This window comes from Diabrotica undecimpunctata, chromosome 5, assembly GCF_040954645.1.
Source record: "Diabrotica undecimpunctata isolate CICGRU chromosome 5, icDiaUnde3, whole genome shotgun sequence".
Taxonomy (NCBI): Eukaryota; Metazoa; Arthropoda; class Insecta; order Coleoptera; family Chrysomelidae; genus Diabrotica; species Diabrotica undecimpunctata.
The window spans coordinates 31349865-31375304 of record NC_092807.1 but is presented as its reverse complement, the minus strand read 5'-3'; the positions used below and the strand labels follow the sequence as shown (position 1 = coordinate 31375304).

At 33.7% G+C, this 25440-nt stretch overlaps 1 protein-coding gene across 1 annotated transcript; it reads right to left on the bottom strand.

The window, feature by feature from the left end:
* Positions 1-1488: 1488 nt before the first annotated feature.
* Cisd2 (CDGSH iron sulfur domain 2) lies at positions 1489-24372 on the bottom strand. The gene is made up of 3 exons (XM_072530963.1): positions 24174-24372; positions 12874-13094; positions 1489-1706 (listed from the first exon to the last, which is right to left on the bottom strand). Exons 1-3 carry the CDS (start codon positions 24268-24270, stop codon positions 1620-1622), a joined length of 405 nt encoding a protein of 134 aa, XP_072387064.1. The 5' UTR covers positions 24271-24372; the 3' UTR covers positions 1489-1619.
* Between the last annotated feature and the right edge of the window lie 1068 nt (positions 24373-25440).

Below are 25440 nucleotides of genomic sequence, written 5' to 3'. Positions count from 1 at the left end.
CTCGTAATATTAGGCATTGGAAGGTTTTTATTACAGTCCATGGCTATGACTTCATATTCTTTTGAGGTCCTTGCTCGTAGTTTAGCTTTTGTTTTTCGTTTGTAAAATGTCTGTGCTTTCAGTAAGTGAAGTTTCTGCCCTGTTTTAAGTTTATTAATTAATTTTTCAACTTTACATTCCCTTATTTTTATTTTGGAAGCATCACAAATGCTGCAAGTGTCGGTTCTGGGATACCCAAAGGAGATATTAAAGCGCGTGTTGAATGTTTTTCTATATACTTCATAGCACACTGCTCTATTGTGATGTTTCTCAAGTAACATTTTGTACATCTTTTTAATGTTCAGTTCCTCTGGAAGGTACTTCCTGCTAGATTTTTTTAGGCTGTAGTGACTCATGCTCCCTTTTAATGATTTTATGTGATTTAAAATTAACTGCATAGTTTCTTCAGACATTTTATTGGGTCTTGAGCCATGTTTACCTCTATTGTCCTTGACAATTGTACCATGTTTTAGGGCTTTTTGTACAATTTGTAATCTTCTCGTGGATATGCCATGAAGAGCGACAAAAGCTTTTTCACAAACCTGAACGTCTTTTGCAGGTGATGTATGCCCCTCATCATTAGTTACCGCAAGGCGAATTCTGTAATAAAAAGAGCCATCTCTTACGTTGCAATTCTCTTCGTCTTTTCTTGGCCTTCTTGGAGTTACAGTAAGTATGACAAGGTGTTAATTGCAAGTAGTTACGAAGAACTTCAACGTCTAATTGATACGATTACCACAGCCATTCACGAATATTGACTGAAGCAAAACACCATAAAGACAAAGGTAATGGTTGTCAGTAAAACACCAATAGAGCCAGAAGTGGTAACAGCTTATGTAGAACAACGCGAGAGAGCCAACCAACAGTATCACTTATCTTGCTTGTAGTCTAAATGAAAACTGGGATATGAGCAAAGAAATTAGAATCAGTAACGAGAAGGACAGAGCTGTATTTTTTAAGATAAAAAAAAATCTAACTGGAAATGTAGTATCTCTTTGAGACTGAAAATTAGATTAGTAAGATGTTTGTATTCTCTACTCACTTATATATTATCCAAGCGGCTGGATACACTTCTCAAAAAACTAGAAGCATTTGAAATCTGGGTGTATCGGATACTCCTAGGAATTACTTGGGTAGAGAGAGTTTGTAACGAAGTTGTTTTGCAGCGGATCGGAAAAGCAATTATAAGTGTTCAGAATAGTTACAAATCACAAACTGGAACATTTTGGCCTTGTAATGCGTCACCCAGAAACGTATGAGATACTCCATTTAACAATACAAGAGAAGATAGACGGATATCCCTTTTTCTGAGCGGCTGTGAACAAAATTAATATAGACAAAATAGCCAACGCACAATAATCGTTCATGGCATACAAAGAATAAGATATTCCTTTGCTACAACTTACTTTTTTTTTGTTTCTTTTGTTCAATTAAAAAAAAATCATTAAATATACTTAATAATATTTATTAATTTATTGGAAATAATGTTATAAAATCAACAATCAATATGGACTTAATAAACAACATACCACATGGTATTTCTACTACACAAAATGAACTTGTATAAACGTCTATACAGTTTACTTCTTATTGCTGACAATTAGTGGACCAACGTTGTCGCCTTGTTCTTTGTTGTGACTGTTGTGACTACCATCACAATAGGGCCACTAAAAATAAAAAGGAATTGGTAAATATAAGGTACATAATTATTATAAACAAAAAAGATATTCCAGTAATTATTATTTTTAATATTATAAGCAGAAATGTAGTATTCCATTATTACAGTGTAAAGTGACCAACAAAGAAACATATTTTTTTACGCGTCGCTAATAATCAAGAATTACATATTCCCGAAAATCCATGATTTGCGCTATTCACGGTGTGTACAATATTTCGTTTTTTTTTTGTTTAATGTTTGTAGTACTGTTGTATTTCTGATATCTTATCTCTCAATTACATGTGATACATTTTTTTTTCTATATCATTTTCAAATAACATGATTTTTGTTGATGGTACAGATTAAAAAAGAAAGCCAGCTTACTTTAATAGTATGGAGGACACAAAAGATTTAAGTATCTTTAATCCATATGGAATATTCAGCTTGCGGATGTAAAGGTAAAACGATTTCGGGAACGCATTTCTACGTTCCTTTTTGACTCTTTACAATTGCAGGACAATAGGTTGATGGTTGATTTGTGTACTTGGCCTTATTTAGGCACGCCTTATCCGCTCAATGTATGAGTTTTAGGTTACATTGGTAGGACAGAATGATCTTCAGATTGTTGAAACACTTTAAAACTATGGAGGCTGTGAATTAATGTAAATTAATTCAAGAATTTTTAGAATATACTTATATCATGTACACATTAATGGTAGCTGTGGCTAACATCTCCCTATATGCAAGTATCATCAAGCAATGGAATTGCTTAATATTATCAAATCATATCAAATCAAAAAGTTGCTCAATTTGTATTGAGGTTACACAATGAAGCAGCCCCCTGGTTTTAGGGCTTGTATACAATCAAACCTGAAAATCAGAAGCTAGTTTTTCAGTATTTCTATTGAGCGAAAGTCATGTAGACCAGAACGGTCAATTCATTACAGTACCCTGTGCGGTGGCAACCACCTAAATAGCGTGTACACAGCGGTATAGAAAGCCAAGCGAATGACTACGACACTATTTTTCCCAGGATTAACATCACGGCTGAGGGACTAAAATGTCCCCGAGTACGAGCGCTTCTTAAATGTGACAGAAGTGCGAGGAGAAACCGATTGACCAAATTTGATATCGAAATGAGTTGTAGCACATGGAATGTGTATCATTCAGGAGAAGACAGCACCTATCATCATAATGGCAAAGAATATAGACGCTGTCTATCTTCTTTGATAATGGTGTAGGATTCATAGTGTCAAGAAAGGTTAAAAATGTGTTAGCGCGGTATGTCAGGTATCTGAATGAGTTATAATGATTCAGATGAACACGAAACCCAGAAACATAAATTTAATACAAGAGTATGCAACGAGAGCGGAAAGTAAATTAAATGAACTTGAAAAGTTCTACACAGATGTAAAAACTGTTACTGACCAACTCAAGACTAGAGATCTGAAAGTAACATTATTGGAGATTTTGGACTGGGCGATAGAAATGAAGGGGGAGACTATTTCGCAGATTTTTGCAAAGAATATGATCTATGTATAATGAATGCCTTTTTCAAACTACCTAAATGGAGATTATATACGTAGAAATCTCCACAGATACCGTAAGTAATATCGTAAGAAATCAAATTGACTACATAACCATAAGTGAGCGTTACACAAACGTAATAAAATCTGTAAAAACTTTTCCTGGTGTCATTGTTCCATCTGACCAGTCTGTTGTTGGCCGAATTAAAATTAAAGCTTAAACGGATAAAACAACAGCGATCTTCTAACAAATTGGATATGGATTTTATTAGAAACAAGTCAGGTGATTGCAAACAATCTAGAAAGCAATTTTGAGAATAACGAACAACAAGAATCCATCGAGGGTCATTGGACATTGGAATTCAGTTGCGATTTTAAATTTACGCTACTATTGACACAATCTAACTAAGGGTTAGAATAATAAAATTTGGGGCAGCTAGCCATGCAAGGTCAAATGCTATCCCGACTGGACTAATAAGGTTTGTTCCAACACGCCACTTTTGTACGGTTTTAAAACGGTGACTAAACTGTTTGGCATACACTTTATGTGCATGCTTCGACTTTGCACCGTTCGCTTACCATGCGAAGAGGAGACTGTTGGAACGGAATTTGACACTGACCTTCTTCTTCTTAAAGTTCCATCTCCTATCGGAGGTTGGATATCATAACGGCTATGGTCACTTTGTTGGCTGCTGCTCTGAAAAGTTGTAGTGAACTACGGTTAAACCATTCTCTAAGGTTCTTCAGCCAGGAGATGCGTCTTCTTCCTATGCTTCTTCTTTCTTGGATCCTTCCTTGCATAATAATTCTCAGCAGCTCATATTTTTCTCCTCTGGTTATGTGACCCAAATATTCTAGTTTTCTTCTTTTTATGCTGTTCATAACTTCTAACTCCTTATTTAGACGTCGTAGTACCTCAGCATTGGTAATCCTTTGAACCCACTGAATTTTTAATATTCTTCTGTAACTTCACATTTCGAACGATTCTATTTTTCTTATGTGTTGTTTCTTCAATGTCCAAGCTTCCATTCCGTATAGTAAGATAGAAAATATGTAACATCTTAGAGCCCTCAATCTGAGATGCAACTGAAGGTCTCTGTTGGTAAGCATTGTCTTCATTTTCACAAATGCTTGCCTTGCAGTTTCAATTCGGACTTTGATTTCTCTGCTTTGGTCATTTTTGTCATCAACCCAGGTTCCCAGATATTTATATGTCTCTATTTTTTCTATTTGGGTTTGCTTTATCATCACTGACACTGACCTAAGGACTGTTTATTTGCTTGAATTCTGTCCTTTTTTTTAACAGGCCAAAAAAATCAAAGAACGATTGGTTATTTGTTTGTTTGCTACTTGTCTCTCTTTCTTCATTTTAACAAGAGATAGTAAACACGTTCCTGATTTCTTTGATTTTTTCTTATTTAAATAATTTTAAAAATGGATAATAATCAAGTAACATTTGGAAAACGTATATTTGTTAGTTAAAATCACATTGTGCCAGCATCCATGCCAGCATCATCTTCACAATACACAAACATCAAGTTTGATTATAAATGAACCAAAAACGATTCCAAATTATTATTACATTTATACGAGGATATATTGATATTAAACTAGCCTTTGATAGATGGCGCTACTTGATACCGAATTGGTTTCGGTGTTGACATTTGCTATTCATGACATGACGTCTGTCAAAATTTCAAGTTTTAAAAACAATTAGTTTGGTTTTTATAGCCGTTGAAAGCAAGGAAATGTTGTGTTTTCGGAGAAATGGAAAAAGTCGAGTATCGTTCGGTGATTAAGTTCCTCCACAAACAGTTTAAAACGAATGTGCAAATCAAAGCCGACCTGGACGAAGTTTATGGTGAGGTTGCACCTTCGTTAGCAACAGTAAAATTTTGGAAAGCTGAATTTGTTCGTGGTCGTACGAGTGTTTTTGATGATGAGCGTCCCGGGAGGCCAAATGAAGTCACCTCGCCGGAAATGATCATTAAAGTCCATGACATGATTATGGCAGATCGTCGAATTAAGCTCCGCGAGTTAATAGAGCTCCTAAACATTTCCTACGAACGCGTACATAACATCATTCACCATCATTTGGACATGAAAAAGCTATCCGCGCGATGGGTGCCGCGTTTGCTGACAATCGATCAAATGCAAAAACGTGTGACCACTTTGGAGACGCTTTTGGCGATGATACGGCGCGATCCGAAGGATTTTTTTCGCCGATTTATCACCGTTGATGAAACCTGGGTGCATTATTACACACCGGAAACCAAAGAACAGACGAAACAGTGGCGCAAACGCGGCGAAGGGCCGCCGAAGAAGGCAAACAGTGCACATTCGGTCGGCAAGTGATGGCAACTGTTTTCTGAAATGCTAAGGGCATCATCCACATCGACTACTTGGAGAAAGAAAAAACAGTCAATGGTGAGTACTACGCAGCATTATTGGATCGATTCGATGTCGAATTGCGTCGAAAACGCCCCGGTTTGGAACGCAAAAAAGTGCTCTTTCACCAAGACAATGCACGGGCTCACCGATCGGCCGTCGCCATGGCAAAATTACACGAATTGGGCTATGAATTGGTTGAACACCCACCGTATTCCCTAGATCTTTCCGCCAGCGATTTTTTCCTGTTTCCAAACCTAAAAAAATGGCTCGGAGGACGCCGTTTCGCAACAAATGATGAAGTCGTCGCTGAAACTTCGGCCTATTTTGAAGAGCAAAAGTACTATTCGGATGGGATAAAAAAATTGAAACATCGTCTTACTAAGTGTATCAAGCTGAAAGGGGACTATGTTGAGAAATAAATCGATTTAATTCCAAAAAACTTGGTTAGAAATAAAAAAATACCAAAGTACTTTAGCTAAAAATAGCCTAACATTTGAATAATAATAATATCTCAAAGTAATACCCAATTGTTTCAATTGTTGGAGGGTGCTTGAAAGGAATTAGAAATTTGTAGATAATCAAAATAAAACGGTCAAGTTTGTTAATGAATATGAAAATTTATATTTTATCAAATTGTGCACAATTGCAGGTAGAGGCCGTCAACAAATTTTGAGTGAGCAGGAAATTCTTGAAATTTTGAACATGAAAATCTATATCAACACCAAACACACAATTAGAATTGACAGAGTGAGTTATTGTAATGACCGATTAGAAAGAGAAAAACTTCAACAAATCAAAATAAGAAATGATCTAATTGAAAGAAGAAACCATATAATTTAAAGAAAAAATAATCGAATTGGAGGAAAAAATTAATATTTTAAATTAGGCGAAAAAGATCCATTTTCACTGCTGTAACTTTTTGTAAATTTAATGTGTGTAACGTTAACAATAAATATAAAAAATAGTGCTGAAACACTAAACCTCACTAAAAAATCAAAATAAAATTACCAACTAAACTAGGGAATTTTGCTGTTACCGCTTAACGCACAGGTCAGTCCAAACGGTAATAGATTTTACTGAAATGACAGTTCCAAAACCGTACACTGAACGATCACAAGTTGAGTCGAGTGCCAAAGGGACGGTCCAATGAACGGTCCATTTTCAGTTGGAACGCATTTTATCTATTGCGCAGAAGTTGGAACAGGCCTATAAAATTTCTTGAGAGATTCTGTGGCGAGTGCTCCTGCAAGTAAGTTGTGTTAGGACAGGTGTGAGAGAGATTAATAAATTTCATGTAACAGTTGAGTTGTTTCAAAGCTCATTGCTTAGTCCTTATTTAGTCTCATTAGTGTTGCATCAGATAACAGGAAAACTACAGGTAACATTCCCTGGTGCCTAATACGAGGCGTGTTTTTTAAGTAAGTACCGTTTTGGAATTAAAAAAAGACGTGCAAAGATATGGCAATAATTTTATTTTTACATGAAAGCCTGTACCTTAATCTACTTTTCTACATAATTTCCGTGAATATTGATGCACTTGTCATAACGTGGCACCAGTTTTTGAATACTCTCCTGATAAAATTCTGCCGCCTGACTTGTTAACCACTACATCACAAATGTTTTGACTTCGTTATCGTCTTGAAGACGCTGACCGCCCAGGTGTTTCTTCAAGTGCTGGAACAAATGGTAGTCGCTGGGCGCCAGATCAGGGCTGTATGGAGGATGATCTAGAGTTTTCCATTTAAATGATTTGATGAGATCTTTGGTCTGATTAGCCACATGTGGACGGGTATTGTCATGCAGCAAAACGATACCCTTACTCAACTTGCCACGTCTTTTGTTCTGGATTGCACGACACAGATTTTTCAATGTCTCACAATAAGACGCTGCATTGATTGTCTCATTACGAGGCAGAAACTCCACTAGCAATACTCCTTTTCTGTCCCAAAAAACTATGCACATGATTTTCCGGGCAGAAATTGTTTGCTTAAACTTCACTCTTTTGGGTGATGATGAATGTCACCATTCCATGGATTGTTGTTACGATTCTGGTGTGACGTAGGCCACCCACGTTTTGTCACCAGTAACAATTTGGTCTAAAAAATCTTCACCTTCACTGTGGTACCGCTCAAGGAAAGTCAATGCACTTCCTAAACGTTGGGTTTTGTGCAAATCCGTCAACATTTTTAGAACCCAACGTGAACACAATTTCTGGTAATTCAAGTTCTCGGTAACAATGCGATACAAAACACTACGAGAATACTGAGGAAAGCAGTCGGACAATGATGAAATTGTAAAGCGTCTGTTTTCTCTCACCTTTTCGTCCACTTTCTGCACCAAATTTTCATTAACGACCGAAGGACGCCCACTCCGTTCTTCATCATGCACATTTGTGCGGCCATCTTTAAATGCTCCCACCCATTTCCTTACCATTCCATCACTCATAATGTTTTGTCCGTAAACTTCAACGATCTCACGATGAATATCGATCGGTTTTACGCCTTTAGCACTAAGAAATCGTATAACAGCCCGTACTTTACAATCAGCGTGACTCACGATTGTTGGAGGCATCTTAAACACTGGAGTAAACAAGTAAACAATGAAGAATCAGACTGTAATGGCGTCAGTACGTAGACAAGAGATGTAGGTAACCAGCACTCATGCGCGGAACGCAGACCGTAGCGCTGCGGCGGCGGAATCGCAAAACGGTACTTACTTAAAAAACATGCCTCGTATATGCTGATGATGTATTATTGGTAGAAAATAATGAAAAATATTTAGAACAAAAACTGGAACAGTGGACTTAAGAAAAAATGTTTAAAACTTAGTAAGACAAAAACAGGGTATTCGGACTATTCATTTAAATATAGAGTTACCACTAGAAATAAAATAACGACTTTGAATGGTAAAATCATTGTGAAAAGTAATAGTTAGTACTTAAGGTTCGGTATCATAGAGGAGTGGGAAATAGATAAAGATGCATGCAGTAGAATTAGGGTGGGATGGATGAAGTGGAAGGAAGTGAGTTATGTGTTGTATGGCAGAAAGATTCCAATGAAAGTGAAAGGAAAATTTTATAAAATTTGGATGAGTGAAGCGGAAAAAAAGGATAAAATTAGGAATGAGTATAGTAGGGGAAGTTTAGAGGTGGCAACGATTAATGCCAAAATGATAGAGCATACATTAAGCAGCTTCAGACATGTTAACGTCTTCATATGTCGAGACGTTAATCACCCAATACTAAGAAGTTCCTGGGAGGAGTAGGGTAGGAAGGCCTAAGAAGATCTGAGGGAAGACACTTGGAAGAAGGTACTTGCTGGTAAAGGGGATTGATATTGACATGATCGAAGATAAGAAACTTATTGACAAATGTAATAAGGGATGCCGACCCAGTTTAATGATAAAGGCAAAGAGAATTATGATGATGATACATATTTACAATGGATTATTGCTGTAATATACTCAACCTGCAAATCCGCCGTGAACTGAGAAGTAAGAAAACCCTTGCATTAACATAAAACACATAATAACAAAAAAATAAACGTTTTAAAGACCAATTTTTAGTACTGGTGTGGGGTGGGATTTAAAAGTTAAGTCAATAAAATTCAGGTCAATGGATATCATGGTTTTAATTAAAAGTAATATAATTAAGTAGAGTTGCAAACAAAAGAGTCATCATTTTATTTACATACAATCACATCAGCGCATATGATGGGCTCTGACCAACGTTCCAAGCAAAAATAAATGCCAGAGTACTTCCCGTACTATTATTCGCTATTCATAATGTGCTAAGTACAATATTATGTACTTTGCGTTATCTTTGTAAATTATTTTCATGAATATTGACCTTTAAAATGTATATAAAGAGTGATTTTATTTGCTTATCATTTTAACATGGAGAAATAATCGTTATGTAAAATTTATACTAAAACAAATAGTATTTACAAGTATAAATAAGATATATGAAATGATAACCTTATTTTTTAATACAACCTAATATATTGTTACGTTACTAAACATCAGGATGACGTTAAATTTGTGTGTTTTGTTAATATGCACATTCTTTCTTCATTAAACAATTGAATTTTGGAATTGACTATAATACGACAAAAATTATAAAATAAGTAAATAAACGGTATGAGATTATTTTGTACTTTTAACAAAAATTATTTTAAACTTATCGTAAGTCTTTGGATAATTAGCTTCAAATTCGCGCATTGTAAGCTCATCCGATCATTGACACATGCTGGTGAGCATATTCACAAAGAGGATATTCTTTACTACAGGTTTGATTTTTTGTCTTCTATTTCCATCTCAGCTTCAAAACCTGTCGATATGGGTACATCTCAAAAGCTCTTAGTAGTGCAGGTAACGTCTATGGAATTGTTATGCTCTACGACATAGGAAACAGTAAACAAAACGGATGCTTGTGGTTGGTTAAAATTTGCTGTACTTTTAAGGAAGATTCCACTATTCCACACTGAATGTCAAAAAATGATTTGTGTTTTATGTGTATATACCCTACTGGATAAATTGTTCAAATGTCCAAGATTATTGTTATTTGTACAGCTCCATTCACTAAATATAATTGAGGCATGCTTTCTTTGAAATTCTAGATTATTTACGTAGTTATGTCAACAAAATGACGAGGAATTTCATATATTACTGCGTTACACTGAAGTGCGCTGGTTCTAGAAAGCGTTATATTTGGCAAGATGTTATTCGCTTTTTAGATTATTTATTGGTACTGATACTTAGCGTTATTGTGATGTAACGCCCACTGAATAATGGCAGCATACCAAAAAGGCATTACAACGTATATCCGTTCCTATTGTGACGTGTAATATGTCACGTGATACGATTTGATGAATAGAATACAACTATGTATACAGTATTCAAAATAAAGATACACTGGGAATAAACAGAATCGCCCTAAGACACATAAGAAGCCATAGGCGTACGGTTTTGTTTTCCTATTAAATTATTAAAACTTAGTAGAGTTGCTACTTGTTTTAGCAAGATTGGCTTTCAGTTTGTTGCAAGTGCAATTAGTGAACGTTGCTTGTTAATCGTTGTATTAATTTTTTACTTTTATTTCCTGAATTCTTTCTTAGTTTTTAAATAAGTATTAGTATTAATATTTGTATTTAATTCCTGTTTTTTACTGTCAAGTAAGTATGGTGTTTTTTTATATTAATGTTCATATAATTTTTTTAAATATCGGCAGGTTCAACTAATAATAAGTATACAAAAAAAAACAAATATGTCCAGCACAGATACTGCTGAAGCGGTTACCGAAATAACTCTCAGTAACTACACGCAAATGCTAATTTTTGCTAAACGATCCCTAAAAGGAATTGCTATACTGTATAGACAGTCAGAGAAAGGAGTGAGTGGATGGAAGGTGATGAATAGGAAGTTTACAAAAAATGGTATGTTTAACCGCCATAAAAGTCACTTCTGGAGTGACGAAAATCCTCAGCTCACGTGGGATAGTAAACTTCAAGCATTCTTTTCGTTCAATATTTTTTGTGGTGTGAAAAATAATAAGATAGTCGCTCTCATGATTTATGACGAAAATTTAAACGGAGAGCGTTACTGCAACATTTTACGGCAAGTAATTATACCAGCACTGCACGCTATAAATAATAATAAGGCTAACGAGGCTTGGTTTCAATAAGATGGAGCACCGGCTCACAATATTCGAGGAGTCGGCACATTGGTTGATGAAATATTTAGCGACAGACGGATAGTTAATAAAAATCCGTTTCTCTGGTCCCCAAGATCCCGTTGTCACCGTTAGATTACTATATTCGGGAATATGTTAAAAATAAGGTGTTTTCTAAACCTGTTGCTACTGAATAAGCTATAATAAATAAAGTCCTTCGAGTTCTTATCAAAATAGATGGAGAATCAATATCAAGAGCTACTAATGAGAATATGATTAAAAGAGTTCATAAATGATTGGATGTTGATGGGTAACATTTTGAACATTTATTACATTAATATGCTAGTACCTATTTTCATTGATAGCACCTTTTTAATTGTTCAATGTTTAACTTACAATATGAAAGTTGTAAATTAACACAACATGGTCTACGAAAAAAATGTTTTTTTGTGACAAAAATGTATAAAGCTAATTTATTTGAAAACTGCAAGAGATAGGTATAGGGAATACTAATACGGATCGATAGTGAAAAACATATTTTTCTAAAATAATGAATCACATACAGGGTTTCCCATTTGAAAAAATGGAATTAGACAAAAATTTAGGATGACGGTCTTATGCCAATTTTCACAGCACCCTGTATAATGAAAAAGACAATTTTACCCGGTAAACGATAATGCTGTATGTGGTTAATAAGTTTCTAAGGAATTTAAACTTTTATTCAAATTACATTAGAGGATATTGAACTTTATATACATGGTAGAAAAGTGTAATTTTCATATAAAAACCATTATAACTCAAAAACGGTTCGCAATAGGTATAGGGAAGTATTAACAAAAAATGTTCAGAATAACGTGAATATTTCTAAAATTACAAAATATACAGGGTGCCCCATTAAAAAAATGAAGTTATAAGCAACTTCCGGTATAACTGGAAGTGGCAAGATGAAAATATTTTCATTAAATAGGTCACTCTTTAAAGCCTCTTCATTCCAATTTTCATGATTCAGTTACCTTTAGTTCTCGAGGTATTCTGTTATGCCACTCGACTGCATACTAGTATAAACACATGTGGCTTAAAAAGTAAAGAATTTTAATTACCAGATAAAACAACCTTCACCATGTGTTAAGTACCGTAATTAATTTAGACATAGAGTCAAAGGAAAGGTTTTTAGTCGAAATTCAGGCGTTTAAAAGACAATGGTGTTTTTGGAATAATATTTAAGACGTAATTGACATATGGTCATATAAGAGTGATTAAAACGGAATTATTTCAAATTCAATTTATTCTTAAGAACAAGTATCTTTGGTCGCAATATTTCACAATCAATTTTGACATTTGTTCGTAATTTAGTAATTAATTAATATACAGAAACTACACGCAACCATCACTGAATTGTCTATTTTTCTAATTAAAAAACTTTTAACATCACACAGACTTTTACTTCACGTTTCGTCAAAAAATTTTACGCATTATGTAAACAAAAACACCAATTAATTAAGACGAAATTTAAATTGCAATAAAATTGCAATTCATATTCGTTAATTAAGTAATACAACGATACTAAACATGATAAATTTAACAATACTCACGTTTTTACTTCTCCAACATCTACAGAACACTGCCTTATCGGCAATATCTTCTATATCAACAGAGTCGACAACTTTGTCACTCTGTTTGAGTATTCCAGGATTTACTACACTGCAAGAAGGTTTTGATCCACAACGACCTTTTGGACAAAATGCTTTATATGACATATAAGTAATACCTGCTACTACAGCTGCTGGAGGAACAAGAGCTACTATATCCTTTACTGAAACGAAAAAGGGATAAATAATTAATGTTAGTTTTGTTGATAACATCAATATAAACTATACAACACAAGTTTTGACAATACTGACTACTGCTATATTTATTTATTTATTTATTTACTTATTAAATACACGGGATACAATATCACAGTAAGGATTCAAAATTTGAAATTACTTATAATATAAAATCAATATTAAAAAGTTTAAAAAATGAGACTAAAAATCTTACATACTAAAAAAAACAAACAAAATATAACAAGAACAAAATTCAACAATCCCACACAAAGCAAGAGATCTTTTTAACTGAGTTGTTAGATTGAAAATATCAAAATCGTGTACATTTAATAGCCCCATGTATCTATCCAATGGGTTGTGAATACCATAGGTTGTTCTGTAGAAAGGAATATTGAAAACATTGTGGTAATGTAGAGCTTGATGGGGAACATTGAAGTTAATCTGGCTTAACAGGTTTGGACAATCAATAAATCATGTATGATCTTATACAGGGTAAGGTGGTCCTTAAGTAATTGTACAAAAAGAAACAGGGTGTTAAAGTGCAAAATTAAAATTTTATTTTTCACTATAACTTTCATGTTTGTAAACATTTTTGTATAAAAATTTACAACTGGGTACTTTTAAATATGAGAAATTATAATTTGATGCACAATTTGATGTAACTGATAGAGGGCGCCACTTATGCTACATATGTTGTATAAATTTGTACTTAACTTTTTTGCTCTTTAAGTTACCTGTATTTGGGAAAAAAATATATCAAAGACACATTAGTTTAACAAAAAAAAGGTATACTTGTTAATAACTTCAAAACTCAACAGTTTTCGAGATAATCGCATTTTAAAAATCAGTTGCATAATTCTGATCTAAGGCAATTATTCCAGGCAACGAAGAAAAAATAGACAAAAACATTAATACTTCTAAATTTTGGTATAAAATACCTTTAACTAAATTTAATAGTTAACGAAATATTAAATAAAATCAATATATCAGCAGGATAATTAATAATAGGATTTGACAAAATAACAGAATAATAGGATTTTACATCAAACATTTTACGTTTTATGTTAAATTAAAGTCATAATCAAAACATTTTGTTTACAAACCAAATTAAGAAATAGTTAAACTAAACAACATAACTTTTTGTCAAAGTAAGTGTTCCATATGTCCACCATTTTCTTTAATTCATTTGTCAATATATTCCATATAAGATCGTCTCATATTAAATAGCATCATTGGTTCTAAAGAAATTGCTGCAGTATTAATTTCTTCCCATAGTTGGTTGCGAATGTTTATGACACACGTTGTTTTAATGCGCCCCATACACCAAAATCAAGCGGATTAAATTCGGGGCTACGTGGTGGCTATAATGTATAATGGATGAATATATCGATGACATTACTTATATGATTACGTTACAGCTTACGAGTAACTATTATTACATCTCGAACAAATGGACTATTATGATTTACTAACGAACTAATATTATGCTGAACTAAATTGCCTGTGTGTTTACTAGATTTTTAACAATATCGGTTATTAGGACAACGATGATGTTTTTGTAAAAATGCTGAGTCTTTCAGGTTAGATTTGTAACAAAAGTATTATGAAACAGGACACATATGTGTTATTCAATACCTGTGCTCTAGTTTCTATTTGTCCTAATAAAAATGGGTAAACAATTTACGTAATGAAGAATAAGTATTCTTTTCGGATTTTTTATGAATTAAATAATTATATCAATATCTCATCACATTGCCAAGGAATATGACTACCACGACCAATCCAATGTTCAGAAAAGTTGTATTTAAGTATGTTCTAGCTGCCTTCTCTCTAGAATGTGGTTGTGTACCGTTTTGCATAAACCACATATTTTGGGTTTTTAGCATATTAAAATAGAGAAAAAGTAATACAACGCCATTATAAAAACTTAAGAAGCGATAGCAAAGGGACATTGTAAACATGATGACGGCCAACGTCTGAATACGGACACGGCACCTAAAGAAGGAGTTGAAATATCTTTTCTCCAATAAGACATTTAGCACATATAACAAAGCATTTTGTGATGTTATATTAACATCTTTGAGTTGTTTTAATAAGAATAAACTATGAATTATGCTTATCTACAGGTATTCAGTGCTATACCGCACAAATATCAAACTAAGAATTATTGTGCAGCTGACTTATAAAATGCATTTATCTAGAAAACGGTTGAATTTTCAGGTTACTAACAAGTATACCTTTTCTTTGTAAAAATAATGTATCTTTAATATTTTTTAACACAAATAGAGCTAACTTAAAGAGCAAAAAAGTTAAGCGCAAATTTATGCCACACATGTGGTATATGTGGCGCCCTCTATTAGTTACATTAAAGTAAGTATAAAATTATAATTTATCCTACTCAAAAGCATCCAACTGTAAATTTTTGTCCAAAAATATTTACAAACGTAAAAGTTATAGCGAAAAATAAAATATTAATTTTGCACTTTAACACCCTGTATCTTTCTTAATATCAACATTTTATTAAAGCAAGTTGGCTTAAATCGTAATATTTTAAAGTGCAGAATCTACGGTTTCTGTTTGTACAATTACTTACGGACCACCCTGTATATAAATATAGCTCCTGACATATATCAAGACGGTTCTTGGGTGAGGGTAAATTGTTGTTGTTCGATATGGGAATAATCATGATTTTCAGTAGTAGTGTAGGCATGGTAAGCACATTATCTCAAAAATTTATGTTGAACTCTTTCTATGGTATCAAAATTGTTCTGAAAATAGGGTGACCAAATAACTGAACAGTATTCCAAAATAGTTCTAACTAAGCAACAATACACCAATCTTGTTGAATCAATGGAAAAATACTTGCAATTCCTAGTAAAGAAACCAAGAAGTTTAGATGCCTTTATCGAAATAGAGTTTATGTGGTCACAGAAAGTAAGCTTCTCATCGAAAATAACACCCAAATCCCGAATAGAAGAAACATAATTCAATGGCTGATTATTAATAGTATAGCTTGTTAGAATTCTATTGACTTTATGAGAAAAACTTATAAAACAACATTTTTTACATTTAAGTGGAGTTTGTTCTGATTGCACCAATTTTGTAGTTGGTCTAAGTCATCTTGTAGCAAGGCTTGATCTTTTAAGCTATCTATCTTTCCAAAATTTCAAGTCATCTTCCAACATTAGACATTTGCTATTTCGGAAACAGGAAGTGATGTCGGTAACGAACATATTAAAAAGAAGTGGAGCAGTGTGGCCTACTTGAGGAACTCCAGATGTTACTGTGATACTGTCAGACAGATGAAAACCTATCTTGACTCTTTGACTTCTCCCAGATGTAGAGTTTTTAATCCATTCAACAACCTGACATGAAAGCCTACATTAATTAATTTGCCCAAAAGTATTTGGTGATCTACACGATCAAATGCTTTGGAAAAATCTGTGTATATTGCATCTACCTGTTTATGGTCTTCCATACGAGATAATATATCAGATTGATAGCAAACCAAGTTTGTTGCAGTGGATTTTTTGCTATGAAAACCATGTTGTGATTAAGATCACATTACCAAGAAAGTTGCTTTGCTATAAGACTGTGGAAGAGCTTAGGGATTGCAGATTGTTTACAAATGCTATGATCATTTTCAATATTGTCTTTCTGACCATTTTTAAATATATAGGAACAACATAACTTTCTCTCCATGAAGAAGGAAACATAGAGATTTCCAGAGATCTATTAATATTAAACAATATAACAAATGGGGATACAGACACACTTTTTTAATAAAAAATTAGGCACTCCGTCTAGACTCATTTATGTCATTAAAAATATTGGTCATGATAATATTAGGACAAATATTTGTACTAAAGTTGCTACTATATATTATATAAACACGAAATTAACAAGGATATCAACAGTTTAGCGATCAATATATCAAGAACTTGTATTATCATGCAAGTATTAATTAAATTAATTTGCAGAATTATTATCTTGTATTCATTTGTACAAATTGGAAATAAGTGGCAGTTAAAAAGTTCCCTAATAAAATTGTAATATCTAGTCAAAAACCAGGCGTTTATTTTGCAGTCAGAGGCAGATATTTCTAATAATGAATAATATAAATTTAAAATAAATTTGTTCACCAGTATAATGAAACAGGATTATACTTTCGGGCGAGTAATACCTAGAAAAAGGTTAGCTGCAAGAAAGAAGATGAGTGCACCAGGTTTAAAAAAAAAATAAAGACTGGATAACAGTGTTGTGTTGTGCAAATTGGTCTGGCAGCCAGAGACTGAAGCTGACTGTCATTGGAAAGTCAAAAAATCCTTTTCCGCTTTTAAAAACATGAAACCGCAGAATCTTCCAGCTAACCAGAAAGCTGCCTTGATAACTTGTAACATCTTTTAAGGTCGGTTCCATAAAAACTTCATTCCTGAAGTAAAGTCTTATTTAAAAAGGGAACAGTTGCCACAAAAGGGGCTTCTTTTTCTGCATAATTTATTTATTTATTTATTTATTTCAACGGTAGAACCATTTACAATAAAATACAACAAATGGTAAAAAGTAAAGATCATGTACACAATCTAACAATATAGAATTTTAGAACAATATAGAACAATAAGAAACATCAAACAATAACAAAGAAACAAGTAAACAGTTAAAATTTGTACATTAAAACAGTATATCAAATCACAAAAGTTAAAAAAATATATATATAAAAAAATATCACATATCTAGATTGATAATTACATTCTCAAGTTGCCTTTTGAAAGCGTTAATGTTTGTACAGAAAGGATCCAATAGGAGGTCATTGCAAGAGCTCAGCATTCTCGACAAGGGAAAATGACGAGCATAATCAGTCCTATGAAAAGGAATATAAAAGAGTGCAGTGTGTCGAGTTCTATGTATTGTGTTTAAGTGTACATTGGCTAATAACGAAGGACAATAATTAATAAAGTTGTTTATAATTTTAAACAAAAATAACATATCAGCTCTCAACCTGCGGTTCTTCAATGTAGTAATGTTAAATTGAGACATTATTATAGAATAATCTATGAAATAATTATCAGTATTTTTTATATTAATATGTGCTTTAAAAGCTAAAGATCTTAGAAACTTCCACTGAACGCTCTCCACTCCATCAATGTATACTTGATGAAATGGGGACCAAACAACAGAGCAGTATTCAAGACCTGAGCGTACCAGAGAGCAATACAATAATTTAAACACAGTAGGTGAGAGATCATGACTGTTATGATAAATAAAACCAAGATTACGAAATCCTGTTTCCTTAATTTTAAGAAAATGGCTTCTAAATGTCAATGCACAATCCAATAATACACCCAAATCTCTTATCTCAGTAACTGAATCCAAGAGTACATCATTAAGAACATATCTATTAGCTATTAGATTATTTATACGACCAAATGAAATACAAGAACATTTAGTTGGATTTAAGCTTAAACCATTTTGTTTTGACCATAAAAATATATTATTTACATCATCTTGCAGGAGATCTCTATCCGATTTATTATGTATACAACGAAATAGCTTAAGATCATCAGCAAATAGCAGGAAGTGTGAGTTTTTGATAGCCTTACCAATATCGTTAATGAACAAGTTAAAAAACAAAGGACCACAGTGAGACCCTTGTGGTACACCAGAATAACAATGGAATTCTTTTGAAATATAATTGTTAATCCGTACTTGCTGTGTACGTCCCATCAGAAAACTTTTAATCCAATTAACAATGAGGTCACCAAAGCCAGATGCATGAAGTTTGTGGACCAAAAGATTATGATTAACCTGGTCAAAGGCCTTTGAGAAATCAGTGTAAACGCTGTCGACCTGAATTTTATTCTCAAATGCACCCAACAAGTATTGTTGGTAATTGACAAGGTTTGTTACTGTTGACTTCCCGTTAGAAAATCCATGTTGTTCATCAATAATTATGTTTCTGCAAGCCCAGGTGAGATTTATCGATACCAATTTATCAAGAAGTTTCGGGATTGCTGATTGAATAGTTATACCTCTATAGTTGTTAACACACGCGCGATTGCCAGATTTATAGATGGGTGTAAGAAAACTATTTTTCCAATATTGTGGAAATACAGATGATGATAATGATAAATTGAAAATTTGTTGTAAAGGTTTACAAAGGGAAAAAATACAGTTCTTAATAAGTGCTGCAGGTATACCATCAGGTCCTGAAGAATATGTAGTTTTTAAACTCATAATCCCCTCGAAAACATCAGTCACACTAAACTTCAGAATCTGAAAATCCACACTATAGTCCAATTTAAAATTAGGTACATTATACTCACCATCATTATATGTACCTGAAAAATAACTGGCAAAAAGATTAACTATTTCATCACCATTCTGAGCTATTACATCCCCACCTTTATTAGACATTACATTAGGATAAGCACTAGACCCACGTGTAGTACTAACATACCTCCAAAAAGAGTGGGGATTACTTGAAAGATTTGCTTGAATATTCTCTAAATAGTTCTTATAACATACTGCTTGTAATGATTTACATCTTTCCCTTAACATCGAAAACTCCTCATAAGAGTTGCCTGAAGCTTTAAAATTCCTGTGAGCTATTTTTTTCTGTATGACAAGCTCAATTAATTCTCGCGAAAACCAAACTGGAAAGTTTAATGATTTAAACCGTTTGATAGGAACAAACATATTGATGGCATCATATAAAATATGGTAAAAATTTTCTAAGCAGCAATTTACATCTGATTCATCTAATACCTTGTTCCAAGGAATTGAAGCTAAATATTCATTTAAAACTTGATAATTACATTTTTTAAAATCATGATAGAAGACATCATATTTAAGAAACAAATTTAAATTGGCTGCATGTAACAATATAGTATAAGCTGAATGATGTTGCGAAGTATTCAATAGAATATCAGTTGAAATCGACACAACTGCATCCCTCTGAGTACAGAAAACTAGATCTAAAAATTTATTATTAAGGTTAGGCAAAGCATTTACTTGTGACATATTTTGAAAATTGTAGCAAGTACAAATAATATTTGCTGGAGAGTGATGCGGACACTCAACTGTAACACCATTACTAAGATTATCCCAGGATGCTTCAGGTAGGTTGTAGTCACCACAAATACAGAATTCACAATCACTGAATCTATCCGCTAAGTCCAACATACAGGTGGAATGCTCCTCATATACTGACCCAGATGAATGTGGAGGAAAGTACACTGCACCAATGACTAACTTTTTTGTGCCACACATTACCTGTGTACGTGTTCCACAGAGGAATCCATAGGCCTAACCAACATTTAATTAAGGCTCTTATGGACAGCAATAAGAACACCACCACCACGAGTCTTTGAACTAGTTTGAGGATCCCTGTCATGTCTATACACATTAAAGCCACTCAATCCCAATTCAGCATCTAAGATTCTAGGTGTAAGCCATGTTTCAATAATAATAATAACATCATAACTAGAGAGACTCACAGCATGTCTGAAATTCTGAAGTTTAGTACTTGATCTTCAAATCATTCTCACCCTGTGTTTTTCTGAATTCTAACTCCTGATAAACGGCCTTTATTTTCTCACGCTGTAAAGGGGTAAGATCAGCTCCAATGCGCAAATTAGAACCCATTAAAGATCTACATTGTTTTAAACATGAGATAACTATTGCTGAATCATTAAATGCGACTTTAAGAGGTCTTGGTTTATCAGTTAGTCGACCAAGGCGAAAAGCTTTAAAGGTGTTGTTCGTTACACCTATTTTATTGAGAATTCCTTGGACCTCATTTCTATCGTGTTCAGCACGGATGTTAGATTCACTGGAATGATTTTCAGGTACATTATATATAATAATATTTTTGGCTCTCCGGGTTCTGTCCTGTATTTCCCCAAAAACTGCATCGGTACCTTTGACATCTGCACTATTTTGAATGTTATCATTTCCAGCATTACTTACTGACTGGTTGCTAGTGGTAGATTCTTTGATAATCCTAAGATCATTTTTTAGATCATCATAGATTGTTTGAAAACTTGTTTTTAAACTTTTCATCTCCACACTTATCTTACCAATTTCCTCCTCTAGTTCAATAATATTCTGGGTGCTAGCAGTTTTTACTTCACTTAAAGTGTTTTCAAGCGCACTGACACGATTGTTTAGGTTTAGGGCGTTCATAATCCCAGGTACACAATCCTTACACAAGTAAGGCATGATTCTGGTAGCTAACAATAAACATCTTATCTCCGTTGAACTAATTCCAGCACAGCTCCTGCACATCACTCTCTTGCAAAAATCACATGGGTGACCAAACACTTCACCGGAGTTCTTAGGCTCTTTAAAAATGCAGCTTACCGAACACTTACAACATTTGGCTTGCATTTTGAGGTTATTTTTCGATAGTTTCCAATTTACCAGTAAATTTGGGAATGTACACCAAAACTTTTTTAATTTTCAGGCAATTTACAATACTTATTATATAATAGTACAGCACAAACAATTTAAAAATAACAATATACGAAAAATATTAAAATATTAGGACACCAAGTAAACAAGAGTACATAACCTTTTTCTTCTTTTATCAGAAACATATAATGCTGGTACTAATCCCAATCAGGCAACCCTATGAACTGATGATCGAAATTTCTTTGTTCATTTTTTCCAGCCAATGTTACACAACCAATGGATACCAATGGATCAGGGAGATATTGAGAGCAATGGCTTATTTAACTACTGCTGCATAATTTCTTTGGAAGACTTCACGCTTTCCTGCTTGATTTTTTGAAACGGCTCTACCAAAGAGAATTTATGATACTTGTTGGATGAAGTTGATCTGATGAAGTTTTGGAAACTGTTCACCATCAAAGATGAAATTTTTATGTTAGCAAATGTATGGAGTGGAATAAAAGAGACTTTCAAAAGGGCTTTTTTACATAATAATGACTTTACTTCAGTTACTACGTTAAAGGAGGCGGGTTTGTGTCAGGAAGGGCATCCAGCATTAAAAACCTTGCTAAAACTATGGAAAGAAGAAACCTAGAAAGCAGTTTAAAGGCTAGGGCTTTTCCCGTAGGCAACACTCAGGCCTCTCCTGACCTCTGTTAAATGTGAGCTAGGACTATCCCTTAGAGGACAGCAGGGGCTAAAAAAGATAGCCCTGAGAGTTGCAACTCTCAATGTGAGAAGCATGACAGGTAAAGGAAGAGAGCTCGCAGAGGAGAAGTATTGGTGTACTTTGTGTGCAAGAAACTCGGTGGAAAGGTAATTAGTCAAGAGATCTTGGAGATGGATGCAAGTTAATATATATATAGTAGTTCAAACAGTCGCGGCAGAAATGGAGTAGGTAATATGTTGAACAACGAATAGAAGGAACATCTTATAAGGGCAACCAGAAGAAGTGATATAATAATGAGTATCCCAACTGAATACAGGCAATAACAATCACACATGTGCCTACACCCCACAGGTAGGGTGTGAAGAGCAGGAAAAGGAAGAATTTTGAGGGCCCTCGATTGCGAAATGTTCGAGATTCCTATGGACAAAAAGTGTTTTATTGGAGATGATTTGAATGGACATATTGGTAGAGAAAAAGCGGGAATAGAAAGAGTTCATGGAGGTTTTGGGATGCAAATAAGAAATGATGAAGGAAGTGTGAATGACTTTGCAGTGACATGGGATTTGGCTTTCATTAATGCATTCTATATGAAGACTGAAGACCAATGTGTTAGCGGGGGAGGAAAAGTCAGATAGATTTTGTGCTGTGTAGAAGAATTCAGCTAAAAGAGGTTATCAAGAGATGAAGATCAGGCTGAAAGGAAAGCGAGTAGGTCACCAGAAAGTAAAGTGGTGGAAGTTAAAAGATTTGGCAATAATCTTTAAGAGTAGAGTGCTGGAAGAGCTTAAGGAAAAAGATATGGTAAATGACTGGTGGAAAGCCAACAGAAGAGTTGTGATGCAAGTGGGAGAGGAAGTACTAGGAAAAACATCTGGTAAAGGGCCTCCTAGAGACAAAGAAACTTGGTGGGGGAATGATGAAGTGCAACAGAAGGTTAGAGAGAAGAAAGAGGTATGACAGATCTAAAAGAGAAGAAGATAAGGATATATACTAGGTAGCAAAGAGGAAAGTAAAGCTTGTTGTAGTACTGCTAAGGAAAGATCATCTGCACAGCTGTATGAAGAGTTGGAAACATCTGAGGGGATGAAAAGGTTATACAGCATAAAGACAAGTCATCCAAGGACTTGACCCACATGTGGATGGAAGAGTGTTAAGAACTGATGTTGAAATAAAGCAAAGATGGTATGAGTACTTTAGAAAGTTGCTAAATGAAGAACACCCGAGGAGAGACAGAGGATGCGGTATCCCAAATGAGAATGTAATAGCAGGGATAGCGAAAGATGAAGTTTTCGAGGCGTTAAATAGGATGAAGAATGGTAAGGCAGTAGGACCTGATGGAATACCTGATGAAGGTTTGGAAAGCTCTAGGAGAGAAAAGGGATGAAGGGTTGAAAGACCATCTTTACATAAATACTCTTTTCACTGTCTTAACAACAATTTTGGGATTTCTCTGAAATAATTATTCATTTTTCACACAAACACTACTAAACAATAAAGTTTTAATAAACTTTTGTAAGTTCTACTCTTTCTTTTCTTTCTGTTAATACTATCAATTTAAAAATATACTGACAGCATAAGGAGATTTTCAGAATTTATTTTTTTCTTTTTAAAATTATGTACCTATGTATTTATATATACTACTGCTATATTAAGACATTTTTAGTATACCTACATAATTTAACTAAACTCGTTTTTACACATATTATCTTTCTATTAGTATTGTTTACTGCTTATTGCAAAGTCTAATCATTCAGAAACAAGGACATCTACTAGATATGTAAAATGTCACAGTTTAATATTAGATTAGTGTAAAAATAAAATTTTGGCATTTACTAGCATCGTGAAACCAAATCCTATTTTTTAGAAAAACGTTAACTACTTAAACTACAGTACTATAGGCTCATATCATACACAAGTGGTGGAAAACGAAAAACTATGTACTTACATCCTAATCCGAACCATCCTCCAATCGTATCGGGTATTGGTAAATTAGATAAATAATTGGGAAGAGCTTCTTTTACTAAATAGGCTATAGGTTGCATTTTAAAAATATCAAGTTGGCACGCTTATTAGTTTGATTCAAGTTAGAAAAATCTCTATTGACAATGGCACACTTTCAAAATCGCAAATGTCAGAAGTCAAAACGATTGTCAGAAATACTTCCTTCCCCTTCCAGAATCAGGTGATATTTGTCAATTGTGTTGCCTATGTAGTAGCAGATACGAAAATTAAAAAATCTGCTTGTTCTGAAAGTAAATAAACATTACTTACATTACTGTATTTTTAGACTCATAGAGTCATAGATCTATATTATTATCTGTGAGGCATCACAGATGTAACTCGAAAACTCGAAACATAAAAGCCTTAACCACAGAATAAATAACAATTGTTTATTATTCTGTGCCTTAACTTAAGACTTAAAACCAGAAGAATATTTTCTTTTAAAAAATAAAAATAATAAATAAAATATAAAAAATAAAATAACGCGTTTTTTGCATCTGTCTATTCTGTCTAGGATTAAAGCATAACCACAGAATAAATAACAATAAACCACTGGTCGTAACTGTCAAAGCTGTGGTCAAAGCATCGAGCAAAAAGACAAATGTCTTTTTGCTCGATGGGTCAAAGTAAGATCACAGAATACTCCATCCCAAAGGTTAACAGAAGTCACCAGAAAGCTACAAAATAAGTAACAAAATTCAAAGACAGTAAGACAGTAATATAACAACAGAAGTCATACAAAACAAACAACAACATGACAATCTTGTAATAATCTTGTAATTTCACGTGCGGTGAAATTGTAAATAAAGGAAGCAATTTATAAAAAAAATGTAAAAACTCACCTATTTATAATGTAATTCAGTTCTTCTACCATTTTTCGCAAACTCGCCTATAATTTCTTTGTAAAAACGTGGATATTGTGACATTTCTTTAATTTAAAAGGAAAAAATTAGATAGTCGATCTTGTCCCCTCGATTTTCGCAAGTGTTAATTCTTTTTCGCATTTCGCATTTTAGAGTTAGACAGTAGTTAGCTGGAATGGTCAGTACTAACTCGCATAATTTTACTACCTCCGAATTATGCTTTGTTCAAAGAAGTTGTTTTTAAAATCATTGGGAACTCACTGGCATTATTTTTTGTGTCAATGTGCTCAGTTTCTTATAAAGCTGTTCGTTCTGAACGTAATGAAATTAAGTCAAATTATTGTCCAT

Coding starts and splice junctions, on each gene's coding strand:
- Cisd2 (XM_072530963.1), bottom strand. CDS start 24,270: ATGCAACCTATAGCCTATTTAGTAAAAGAAGCTCTTCCCAATTATTTA. Junction 13,095..24,173: donor AGGATGGTTCGGATTAGGAT/GTAAGTACATAG, acceptor TTTTCGTTTCAG/TAAAGGATATAGTAGCTCTT. Junction 1,707..12,873: donor GATGTTGGAGAAGTAAAAAC/GTGAGTATTGTT, acceptor TTTTATTTTTAG/TGGCCCTATTGTGATGGTAG.